A 12933-nucleotide genomic window follows, 5' to 3' on the forward strand; every position below is an offset into this window, starting at 1 on the left:
CGGCGCAATCAGTAGCGGGACTGTAAATCACATGACCAATGTGAGTAAAAAAGAACCACGGTACGTTCGACCACCTCCGCCCAGAGACCCTAATCAAAATTTCACCTCAAAACCAGAAAAACCTGCATCCAGCGGGACTGTATGGGCTTAATGCATGCCTCATTAATGCTTTCTTTTTCAGTGGTGTCACCGTGAGAGAGCGAGTTACTGCTGCATGCCTTTCTTAGTCGAGGCGCTCCTCCATGCATGCACGTACCGTACCGTAGGGCCTGAGCTTGCATGCGACAGAGACTTGGGGGCTACGTACTTCTCCATTCTCTCGATCTTCTATATATGCAGTCTTTCTGCCGCCGTGGTTCAAGTCGAATCCATCTTGATCCATCTCCCCTCCGTGTAGTTTCCCGGCCGGCCGTCGAGAATGGCTGCAGAGATGGTTGCCGCTCTGTTCAACTCCCCCTATGCCCTCACCGCCCTAGCCTTCCTCCTCGCCGTCATGGTCCTCGTCTCCTCCTCGAAGCGCAACCGCAATTCCGGCAGGCAGGGCCAGCTGCGGCTTCCTCCATCACCGCCCGGCCTGCCGGTCGTCGGCCACCTCCACCTGCTCGGGAGCCTGCCGCACCGGAGCCTCCGTGCGCTGGCCGCGACCTACGGCCCGGTGATGCACCTGCGGCTCGGGCGCGTGCCGACCGTGGTGGCGTGCTCCGCGGCCGCGGCGGAGGAGGCCATGAGGACCCGGGACCTCGACTTCGCCAGCCGTCCCAGGCTCCTCATGGTCGACCGCTTCTACTACGGCACCGGCGGGATCGGCTTTGCACCGTACGGGGAGCACTGGCGCCAGGCGCGCCGCGTCTGCGTCACCCACATGCTCAACGCGCACCGCGTCGCGTCCCTGGGTGGCGTCCGGGCGCAGGAGGCCGCCGCGCTCGTGGACCGGGTGCACCGCCACGCCGGGGCCGTCGTGAACATCAGCGACAACCTCATTGTGTACTCTAACACGGTCATCTCCCGCTGCACGTTCGGCGACACGGACTACGGGGTTGAAGGAGGCGGCGGCGGCGCGAGGCTGAGGAAGGTGTTCGCAGAGATCGAGGAGCTCCTGGGCACGGTGCCCATGGGAGAGACGGTGCCGTGGCTGCGGTGGGTGGACGTCGTCACGGGGCTGGAGAAGAAGACGCGGCGTGTCTTTGAAGAGATGGACGGACTACTGGAGCGGGTCATCGCCGACCACCGCCAGCGCCGCCGCGCGGGTGCGGCCACCGGGGAGGAGGGAGACTTCGTGGACGTGATGCTGGACGCTGAAGAGCTGGACACGGGCAGCATCAAGGGCATCATCCTGGACATGCTGGCCGCCGCGACGGACTCCACCTTCACGCTCCTGGAATGGGCCATGGCGGAGCTCATCAGCCACCCGCACGAGATGCGCAAGCTACAGGACGAGGTCCGCGCGGCAGTCGGACCGGCCGCCGGCGCCGTCGTGACGGAGGAGCATCTCCCCCGCCTGCCTTACCTGAAGGCGGTGGTGAAGGAGACGCTGCGCCTCCACCCGCCGACGCCGTTGCTCCTGCCGCGGGAGACGCTGGAGGACACGCGGCTGCTGGGCTACGACGTGCCGGCGGGCACCCGGGTCCTGATCCACGCCTGGGCCATCGGCCGCGACCCGGCAACGTGGGGGAGCCGCGCCGAGGAGTTCGCGCCGGAGCGGTTCCTCGGGTACGACCTCAAGATGGGCCAGGATTTCGCCTTCTTGCCATTCGGCGCCGGGAGGAGGGGCTGTCCCGGCGTCGGGTTCGCCATGTTGTCGAACGAGCTGGCGCTGGCGAGCCTGGTGTATAACTTTGACTGGGAGCAGCCCGGCGGTAGGATGCCGCCGGTAGACATGAGCGAGCTGCACGGCCTCTCCGTGCGCCTCAAGGCGCCTCTGCTTCTGGTTGCCAAATCTTGGTCGCCTGTGTCTGGGATGGAGAGCAATTAAAGCAAGAATTAAAGGATTTTTTTGCGAAATAGAAAGAATTAAAAGGTGAGATCAATACCCAATAGAAAGAATTTAAGAGCTATAAATGTACACTTTAGCAATATGAAAGTTACCAAAAAATTGAATTTGGGTCGGTCGATTTTTCTGACCGTTGATTGCTGCTTCAAAATTCGTACTTCTCTTCCTTCCTGTTGTGTTTTCTCTCCTGATTTGGTCTAGGAATTTTAGATCAGTCAATTCCTAGGCCTTGCCAATTAACATGTGTGATCTAGCAAAGCTCTAGACACTGGAGTTACGGTTCCTTCCTTCCCTAACTGCCTCGGAGCGAAAAGGAGGCGACCCACGTTCCTTCGTTCCACCACCGGCCAGATCGGTAGTTCCCTCCCTCTTCACCGTCCGTTCCGGCGGCACAAGAGTGGGTGAACCCCGGATCTGGGTCTCGGTGTGTAGATAGTAGGGGTAGTTTGTCTGGGCGGCGCCGTCATGTTGGGGGAGATGGTGCCCGTTTGGAATAATACAAGTTTTATGATGGATGGCTAAAATAGAGTAGCCCGTCCAAAGCATGGTTGTAAAATAAGAGGTGCCAACTGGAAAAGCTGATAAGTAGTATCAAATAGATAGGGTCAGTACAAAAAACAGGTGAGACCAATACCCAATAATTTATTTTTGATATGAATTCAATGACATAATTTTTACTTCCGTCGCAGTCGGTCTTGTTGGTTAAATTTACGGTCAAACTTAGATCCCGGGAAACGCGGACGCACTACGTTATGAAATGAAGGGAGTATATTTTTTGTTGAAATGCACTCCCTTCATCACAAAATAAGTGTCGCTGATTTTATACAACTTTATACACATTTTTTGTTGAAATGTACTCCCTTCGTCACAAAATAAGTGCCGCTGATTTTATACAACTTTGTATTAAAGTTGTACTAAATTAACGACACTTATTTTAAGACATAGGGAGTAGATCGGTAATTTTTGTGTGGGAATGACCCCACCTGTTTATCTTCATTATCTTTTGATGTCGACACAAGTTCAAATGGACAGACAGATATTCCCTGATTAATTTTGATGTTCATTTTTTCTACAATTTTATGACTATAGTTTAAGGCACAAATCAATCGAACCAGAGGCGGAACCAGGATTTCTCAAAGTCTAGGGCTAAACTTAACTGACTATCTAAAAAAAAGACTAACTGACTAAATATAAGTCAAATACTCCCACGCACGCCAATGTGCGTTAGAAGTATGCCACAAATTCACATTTAAAATGAAATTCAAATTTATTATTATCATGAGAGGAAATTCCTTAAAACAAATAGTTTAGTAAATTGCATTGTTGTGAACATGGTTTGGTACCTAGTTATGGAGGACTTGCTTAATCCGAGGCCATCATTTCTTCACCAGCAATAGCAGAAGGACTTGTATCTGCAAACATAAAATCACATATCTAAAATCAAGACACTCGACATAGACTAAGTCAATCGTTCGTATGAAATTTGCAAAAAATAAAAAGAGAGAACATATTATACCATTAAAACGAAGACCATGAGGTAATAGCCCCTTGCATTTCCTAATTTTTCGATAGCACTGTATAATCTTAATATCATCAACGCTTGCAAATACATCGCGCTCAATATAGCACACCAATGAGAAAACAAAATTAGAAGATAGGCTAAAAATTACCTGCACAGTGTGCGTTGGCCTGGGTGCCTTTGCTTGCGCTGCAATTTGGAACTAGACTAGATGGAGAAGAATAAGAGGCGGGTTGTCAGGACTCAGGACGCCGGACCCGGCGGCCGGCGCGGCGGGGAATTGCCTGTTGACGACGGCGGCGGCGCAGGGCATGGGCGCTCCGTTCGAGTGAGGCGAGGCAAGGGTTTCTCTGTTGCCCATCAGGGCGAGGAATTTTCTTTCTTTCTTAACTTTCTTTTAGCCACTTTCCTCCTTGACTTGATTGACTAGCGATCGGGCTACAGAGATCGAAGCGTCAACCGCCTTTTTTTTAGCGTTAACACCAAGTTTTATTTAGCAAAATCCACAGAAAGTGGGATACATCTCAAGTCGTGGGGTTGGCCTAACCAAACATGGCGGCCCAACCCCAGCGAGAGTGCGGACTTGGCTAAACTATGTGCCTCAGTGTTTGCGCACGACCCTCAAAAGTAAAATTACAAATAAAGGAAGCTGCTAAGCTATTAATCTCACTTATGATTGCACCATTGTCTCCTTTGGCTCCCATGTTGATTGCACCGACCACCCCCTTTGAATCTGAAGCGATCAACAGATGATGAAGGTTTAGGTCTTGTGCCAACGCAAGTGCTTCCCTACATGCTATAGTCTCCAAACTTGCCAGGTCATCCACACCCCCGATTACTAGCACCGAGCTGCCCAAGTAAAGCCTAGCTGCATCTCTGCATACTGCTGCAGCGGTGCCTCCGGCTCCCTTGCGACATGCAGCATCGACATGTATTTTTGCGTAACCCACCGGTGGAGCCTTTTGTCTCTGTCTTGTAGCATTCGATGTGCTCATCCGCTGGTTTGGTGTGCGTGTGGGCTCTGTCAGCATGTTCAGCTCCTCAATGTATCTGTTGATGAAACCATGGATAGCCTGCGAGCTTTGAAATATGCCCTCGTGGATAGCCTTCCTACGCGCAGCCCAAATCGCCCAGAGAGTGACAGCCAGCTTCACAAACAGGGCATGTGATAATGAACTCATGAGGGTAAACGGCCACTGTTTTGCGTCTGGCTCTGTGATTGTTGCTATAGTTTGTGCCAGTTCCTCATCCACCAGGACCCAGGTACATCTTGACATCGTACATTCCAACAGGGAGTGCCTCCATGAGTCAGGCGATCCACACATATTGCATGCGCTCGAGCTTGCCATGTGCCGATGTGCATGAACATCGTTGGTTGGTATTGATTGTTTTGACAGTCTCCGTAGGAACATTTTGACCTTTCCCGGTACTTGTGTTTTCCACAGCTTCTTCCTTTCCCCTTCCTCTTTAGCCGAGCTAGAAGAACCCGCACGGTTCTCTAGCCATGCCTCTCGACGTTGCCGTGTACTGACAAGCATTCGGTTTGCCGACTTCACGGAGAAGATTCCGTTCTTTTCATGGGCCCAGCCCCAAAAATCTTCAACATTGCTTGTACATAAAGGGATGCCTAGTATAATATCAGCGTCCATAGACCAGAATGTCGCCCGCACCCTCTATCTGTTCCATGTTGCGGATGTAGCATCTATGAGTTCTGAAACAAGGACATGCGGGTTGTCGCACAAACAGCCGTAAGGCTTCATCATCTCCGGTCTCGGGAGCCAGTTATCGGCCCAAATAGCAGTCCGCGCACCATTGCCAATGCGGCGAATCAGGCCTTGCTTCAGCGTGTCCATTCCCTCGTGGATTGCTCTCCAGATCTGTCTCGGATTGCTACCAAGAGGGGCGTCCAGAATAGAGTCGTTTGGATAATATATGCTCCTAAGCAGACGTGCCCACAAACTATCAGGATTTTGCAAGAGTCGCCATGCCTGCCGAGCTAGCATTGCTAGATTAAACAAATCAAAATCCTTGAATCCCAAACCCCCCATGCATTTCGGTTGGGTCATATCCTTACAAGAAACCCAGTGTGGCTTCCGTTTACCCTCCTTACTTCCCCACCAAAATTTCCCGATGAGCTTATTTAGATGTTCACACAGACCCCGTGGTAGCTTGAAACAGGACATGGAATAAACTGGTGCTGCCTGGGCAACTGAATTAACTAGTACCTCTTTACCTGCAGATGACATTGTGTTCTCTATCCACCCTTGAACTTTGCTCCACAATCTGTCTCTGAGGTACTTGAACGCACCATTTTATTGTTTCCTATGTCCGAAGGCATGCCGAGCTATTTTTCATTTAGAGTTTCAGTGGGTACATTAAGAAATTCCTTAACTTCATCACTTATACTCTCCGGTACCCCTTTGCTGAAAATATAGATGATTTGGCATGGTTGATTCTCTGACCTGTTGCTTGACAGTAGATATCCAGAACCTGGTTCACCTCAGTAGCTCCCATACTATTTGCCTTGAAAAACAGCAGGCTGTCATCAGCGAATAAGAGATGGTTTACCTGTGGTGCCAATGGTGCCACCTTCACCCCCTCCAAATTGGATGACTCACTTCTTGATTTTAACAGGCACGACAGGCCCTCTGCTGCTATCAAGAACAAGTATGGGGATATTGGGTCCCCCTGTCTGATTCCTCGTGAAGGTTTAAACATATCTAGTTTCTGACCATTAAACAATACGGAGAAATTAATTGTGGTAACTAAGCCCATGACAATACTTACCCAGTTTTCTGTGAAGCCCAACTTTAACATCATTGCTTTCAGATAGGGCCATTCAACTCTGTCATAGGCCTTCATCATATCGAGCTCAAGGGCACATGACCGGTGTTTTTTCGCCCTATTCCTTTTCATAAAATGAAGGCATTCATATGCCGTGATGATGTTGTGAGTGATCATTCTGCCAGGCACAAATGCTGATTGTTCCTCAGAAATAATGTTAGGTAAAACCAACTTGAGCCGACTAGAAATTACCTTTGATGCAATTTTGTAAAGAACATTACATAGGCTGATTGGGCGGAATTGGGACAAAAGGGTAGGGTTTTTTACCTTTGGAATCAGCACCAAAATGGTCTCATTAATGCACTCAGCTGACTCCTTACCTTCAACTATTTTCAGGACACATTAGTAACCTCCTCTCCACAGATATCCCAATGTCGCTGAAAAAAATGTGCCGGGAACCCGTCTGGGCCGGGTGCCTTAGTAGGGAACATATGAAAAAGAGCTGTCTTGATATCCTTAACGCTGTAGGGAGCGTTTAGAATTTCCTTCATTGCGGTGGTGACCTTTCTAGGAACAGTCTCAAGAACCCGGTCCATCTCATTGACCCCCGGGATGTGTACAACTCTTTATAGAAATCCGTAGCCATTGTCTCCATCTCCCCTCTATCCTCGGTCAATTGCCCATCATGGAGTTGGAGGGATGTTATCTGATTTTTCCTTCTGCGGCGGCTTGCTCGAAGGTGGAAAAAGTATGTGTTTTTGTCACCGTGCATTAACCATTCAATCCTTGCCCTCTGCCTCCAAAGGATTTCCTCACAGTGATATAATTCCACCAGATGATCAACAATTTTTAATTCTGTAGAAGAAAGACCGGATCTTCCTCGGAAGTTGCGCATCTCCTGTAGCTGTCCCTGCAACTGACAGATCTGCAGCCGGATATTGCCAAAGTGTACACGATCCCAATGCGACAGATCGCCTGCCAGGTTGTTCAGTTTGTCCCGCATCTCAACTACAGAATTACTCGAACTTCGTGTCCAGCCTGTTCCCACAACGCCCGCTAGCGCTGGATCTCGTTCCCAGCAAACCTCGTATTTAAACCTGCGTGGGGCCCGTCTGCATGCATGCATGTCTTTGAGCTTGAGAAAAATTGGTACGTGATCGGACGAGGCAGCCTCTTTGTGCTCTGTTATAGCATCGGGAAACGCCAAACACCAGGTCGTATTGGCCACACTTCTGTCTAGTCGTACCTTATTGTAGGTTCCCCCTGTAACCTTCTTCTCAAAGGTCCAATTTCTCCCAATGTAACCAATGTCCGTCAATCCACACGTATCCAACGCATCCCTGAATGCGTCCATTTGTGCTTGGCTCCGGTTCCCCACACCGTCATGTTCATGAGCATATAATACCTCATTAAAGTCTCCCATAACGACCCACGGCAGGTTGTTTGATCCAACGATCCCCCTCATCATATCCCACGTCTTGTGTCGCTCATTCACTTGTGCTTCTCCATAAACGAAAGTAACCCTGATCTTTGTGTCAACAAGCTCATCAACTGTCACATCTATGTGGTACTCTGAGTAACCAATAACTTCAAGCTTTATTTCCTCATTCCAAAAAATCCCTAAGCCTTGGCTTCTACCGGAGATACTTACAGCAAAACTTTTATTAAAGGCTAAAGAACCTACCATATTCTCTACTCGAGAGCCCTCTATTTGAGTTTCAACAATGCATACAATAGAGGGGGCAAGTTGCCTCGTGAGATCACGAAGCTCGCGAACTGTCGCGGGTTTGCCAGCCCCGCGACAGTTCCAGCATAGGAGGCTCATTGCGCTAGGCGTGCCCCTCCCTGGGAGCCCGCCAAACGCGCATCAATGTTTTTGTTTGCTTCTGTGTTCTTTGTCTGGATTATTTCATGAATAGATGGACTCGGCTTGTTCCTCTTGGGTTCCTGCTTCGGTGGAGGGCTTGTCGGAGTCTGTGATGGTGGCAGTAGCAATGGCATGTTTGATTTCATAGAAGACGATAGATTGATCTGCGATGCACTCGGGTCGGCAACAATGGCCACACCCCTCTTCCTGTTTCTCTCCCCATCTTCCATGGTCACATCATATTCTGACTCCTCATGAGTTGCCACTTCGAACGGATTTTGCTGGAAAGCTCCACAGCCTCGGCCTCTGCCCGACCGGCCCCTACCTCGTCCTCCTCTATTCCCGTTTCTTTCTCCTGGTCCCTGCCCGGGCCTCTCACCAAGATGCTCTAAGATCCTTGAACACCAGCGCCGATGCAGGACGGACCCCATCTCCACACTCCTTGAAAAGATGCCCCAGATTTCCGCATACCAAGCACCAATCGGGCAGTCTTTCATATTTCACCCTAAAGATCTGTCTATACTACCAAGGAGACGGAGTTCTTGAGAGGTTTGGTCACGTCGATCCTTACACGGACACGAGCGAAGTTGCCTTTGAAGTCTTGGGACTTCGGTTCTGCAAAGATAAACTCTCCTACCATTGCCGACAGGGCTTTGATTTTGGAGAAAAAACCATCAGGTAGGTCATGGATCTGAACCCAGATTTCTATCTTCTTGATTTCTATCAATGAGGGCTTTGTGAATCCATCATAAGGTGCCAGCACTACAGCCTTTCCTTTGAAATTCCATGGTCCCTCTTCCATCACACGTTCCCAATCTCCTAGACACGAAAACTGCAGCGTATATAGGTTGTCCTCAAGCGGCCGGATCTTCACCTCCTGTGCCAGGTCCCAAGCAACCCTCATGGTCTTGTAGAACCAGTATTGGCTGTAGGGTTTGTCCGTGTGCACCCTAGCAATCACCATCCATCGAGTAGCCTCCTCTCGAAGTTCAGTATCTTCAACCACAACATCCTGCAGATCATCTTCTTTCAGACCCAGTTCAACCATCATTTCTTTGAGGTCGGATGAGGCCGATCCCGAACTCGTCGCAGCACTCGCCATTAGTTCTCTAGCCCGGGGTTGTTTTCTATCCGCGAGCGGTATGGTCCCAAGCCGATCCCAGAACCGGAGACCTGCCAAGGTCCACGAGACCCAGCAGTCACCGGCGAGGAGGGAGGGGTAGGGGAGATCAGATCTCCACGGGGAGACAGTCACCGCCGCCGAGAGGAGAACCAAAACCCTAACAAGAGGGGACTATCTCTAGCATCGATAATGAGCTTAGAGTGTCGTCAACCGTCTTCTAGTGCGTGATCGATGGAGTTGGGCTAACGGGCTGAAGGCTTGTACTTCTATGTGAAGACTAGGGCTGGCTTTCTGTGTATGACAAATTCTAAATTTTTTGCTGCTATGTTATACGTACTAGTTGGGCCACGCCTCGGGTTACAGCCCCAGTTGCCCCAGGCCTAATTTCGCCCCTGAATCGAACTTCGGGAAATAAGCTAGGGATAACCAATGAGATCATTAGAAATAAAGATGGATCTAGAGTTTTTCAAATAAATGGAAGTTTATTAACCCTTCCTTAGCATGCTGGCACTGGTGTTGATAGTGCGACCGATCGGCCAGCCATGCGCTTGTGCAAGTTCAACTGTTGATCGCATCCCCTTTCTCATCTTGATTGGAAGGTGAACACCTGCATTGAAGGAAAACTGACGCTAGACCTCTGGCGAAAGGTATCAAACACAAGCAGGGGGAAATAATAATCAGAATAGCTATTTTCCTGCCGACTGGATTTTTGCAACAGATCCGAACGCTCTGGATGCCGTCCATTATAGATTGTACGACCATCACGCTCCAAGATTAGAGTTCACTGATATTACAATTGTTTTGGCACCGCCAAGTCAAAGATAACGTTTCGCTGGCCTCCCCGCCTGTGCTGCAACTGCTACATTGCGTCGTCGTCATCCTCCCGCTCGTCGCACGCCCCATCTCCCGCCGCGCTGCGTGCATCACCGCGCTCATCCCTCCCCTGCGTGCAGTGCCCGAGGACGTCCCCGCGGCCCCGCGGTGCCGCTGCTCGCTGCACCTGTCCCCGATGAAGCCAACAGGCACCGCCCTTGGCTGTTCCGGTGAGCCTCACCACCGCCCGTGAGCAGCATAAGCAGAAGCACCGCCCGAACCTCCCAGCTTCCCCTGCTCCTTCCCTCTCCCTTCCTTATCTTCTTTCTCTCAACCCCCCCCTCTCTCTCTCTCTCTCCGTTACATGGCCGCCGCTTAATCCACAGTGCCGTCTCCGACCTCCCCTATTGGGGAACGTAGTAATTTCAAAAAAATTCCTACGCACACGCAAGATCATGGTGATGCATAGGAACGAGAGGGGAGAGTGTCGTCCACGTACCCTCATAGACCATAAGCGGAAGCGTTATGACAACGTGGTTGATGTAGTCGTACGTCTTCACGATCGACCGATCCTAGCACCGAAGGTACGGCACCTCCGCGATCTGCACACGTTCGGCTCGGTGACGTCCCACGAACTCATGATCCAGCAGAGTGTCGAGGGAGAGCTTCGTCAGCACAACGGCGTGATGAAGGTGATGATGAAGCTACCGGCGCAGGGCTTCGCCTGAACACTGCAACGATATGACCGAGGTGGATTATGGTGGAAGGGGGCACCACACACGGCTAAGAGATCAATGATCAACTTGTGTGTCTATGGGGTGCCCCCTCCCCCGTATATAAAGGAGTGGAGGAGGGGGAGGGCCGGCCCTCCTATGGCGCGCCCCATGGGGAGTCCTACTCCCAACGAGAGTAGGATTCCCCCCTTCCCTAGTTGGACTAGGAGTGGAAGGAAGGGGGAGAGACGGGAAAGGAAAGGGGGGCCGGCCCCCCACCCAATTTGGATTGGGCTTGGGGGGCGCGCCCCCTCCTAGGCCTCCCTCTCTTCTCTCCACTATGGCCCAATAAGGCCCATATACCTCCCGGGGGGTTCCGGTAACCTCCCGGTACTCCGGTAAATGCCCGAACTCATCTGGAGCCATTCCGATGTCCAAACATAGGCTTCCAATATATCGATCTTTACGTCTCGACCATTTCGAGACTCCTCGTCATGTCCGTGATCATATCCGGGACTCCGAACTATCTTCGGTACATCAAAAGACATAAACCCATAATACCGATCGTCACCGAACGTTAAGTGTGCGGACCCTACGGGTTCGAGAACTTTGTAGACATGACCGAGACACGTCTCCAGTCAATAACCAATAGCGAAACCTGGATACTCATATTGGTTCCTACATATTCTACGAAGATCTTTATCGGTCAAACCGCATAACAAGATACGTTGTTCCCTTTGTCATCGGTATGTTACTTGCCCGAGATTCGATCGTCGGTATCTCAATACCTAGTTCAATCTCGTTATCGGCAAGTCTCTTTACTCGTTCCGTAATGCATCATCCCACAACTAACTCATTTGTTACATTGCTTGCAAGGCTTATAGTGATGTGCATTACCGAGAGGGCCCATAGATACCTATCCGACAATCTGAGTGACAAATCCTAATCTCGATCTATGCCAACTCAACAAGTACCATCGGAGACACCTGTAGATCACCTTTATAATCACCCAGTTACGTTGTGACGTTTGGTAGCACACAAAGTGTTCCTTCGGTATTCAGGAGTTGCATAATCTCATAGTCATAGGAACATGTATAAGTCATGAAGAAAGCAATAGCAACATACTAAACGATCAAGTGCTAAGCTAACGGAATGGGTCAAGTCAATCACATCATTCTCTAATGATGTGATCCCGTTAATCAAATGACAACTCATGTCTATGGCTAGGAAACTTAACCATCTTTGATTCAACGAGCTAGTCAAGTAGATGCATACTAGTGACACTCTGTTTGTCTATGTATTCACACATGTACTAAGTTTCCGGTTAATACAATTCTAGCATGAATAATAAACATTTATGATGATATAAGGAAATATAAATAACAACTTTATTATTGCCTCTAGGGCATATTTCCTTCAGTCTCCCACTTGCACTAGAGTCAATAATCTAGATTACACAGTAATGATTCTAACACCCATGGAGTCTTGGTGCTGATCATGTTTTGCTCGTGATAGAGGCTTAGTCAACGGGTCTGCAACATTCAGATCCGTATGTATCTTGCAAATCTCTATGTCTCCCTCCTTGACTTGATCGTGGATGGAATTGAAGCGTCTCTTGATGTTCTTGGTTCTCTTGTGAAATCTTGATTCCTTTGCCAAGGGAATTGCACCAGCATTGTCACAAAAGATTTTCATTGGACCCGATGCACTAGGTATAATACCCAGATCGGATATGAACTCCTTCATCCAGACTCCTTCATTTGTTGCTTCTGAAGCAGCTATGCACTCCGCTTCACACGTAGATCCCGCCACGACGCTTTTCTTAGAACTGCACCAACTGACAGCTCCACCGTTCAATATAAATATGTATCTGGTTTGTGACTTAGAGTCATCCGGATCAGTGTCAAAGCTTGCATCAACATAACCATTTACTACGAGCTCTTTGTCACCTCCATAAATGAGAAACATATCCTTAGTCCTTTTCAGGTATTTCAGGATGTTCTTGACCGCTGTCCAGTGATCCACTCCTGGATTACTTTGGTACCTCCCTGCTAAATTGATAGCAAGGCACACATCAGGTTTGATACACAACATTGCATACATGATAGAGCCTATGGCTGAAGC

General features: G+C 49.8%; 1 protein-coding gene across 1 annotated transcript; it reads left to right on the top strand.

Moving 5' to 3' along the window:
• The first annotated feature begins 386 nt into the window (after window positions 1–386).
• Window positions 387–2023, top strand: LOC123075868 (cytochrome P450 71A1-like). The gene has a single exon (XM_044498365.1). The coding sequence runs from the start codon at window positions 419–421 to the stop codon at window positions 1970–1972; it is 1554 nt and encodes a 517-aa protein (XP_044354300.1). The 5' UTR covers window positions 387–418; the 3' UTR covers window positions 1973–2023.
• Window positions 2024–12933: the final 10910 nt, after the last annotated feature.

This window comes from Triticum aestivum, chromosome 3D (genome assembly GCF_018294505.1).
Source record: "Triticum aestivum cultivar Chinese Spring chromosome 3D, IWGSC CS RefSeq v2.1, whole genome shotgun sequence".
NCBI lineage: Eukaryota > Viridiplantae > Streptophyta > Magnoliopsida > Poales > Poaceae > Triticum > Triticum aestivum.

Coding starts and splice junctions, on each gene's coding strand:
- LOC123075868 (XM_044498365.1), top strand. CDS start 419: ATGGCTGCAGAGATGGTTGCCGCTCTGTTCAACTCCCCCTATGCCCTC.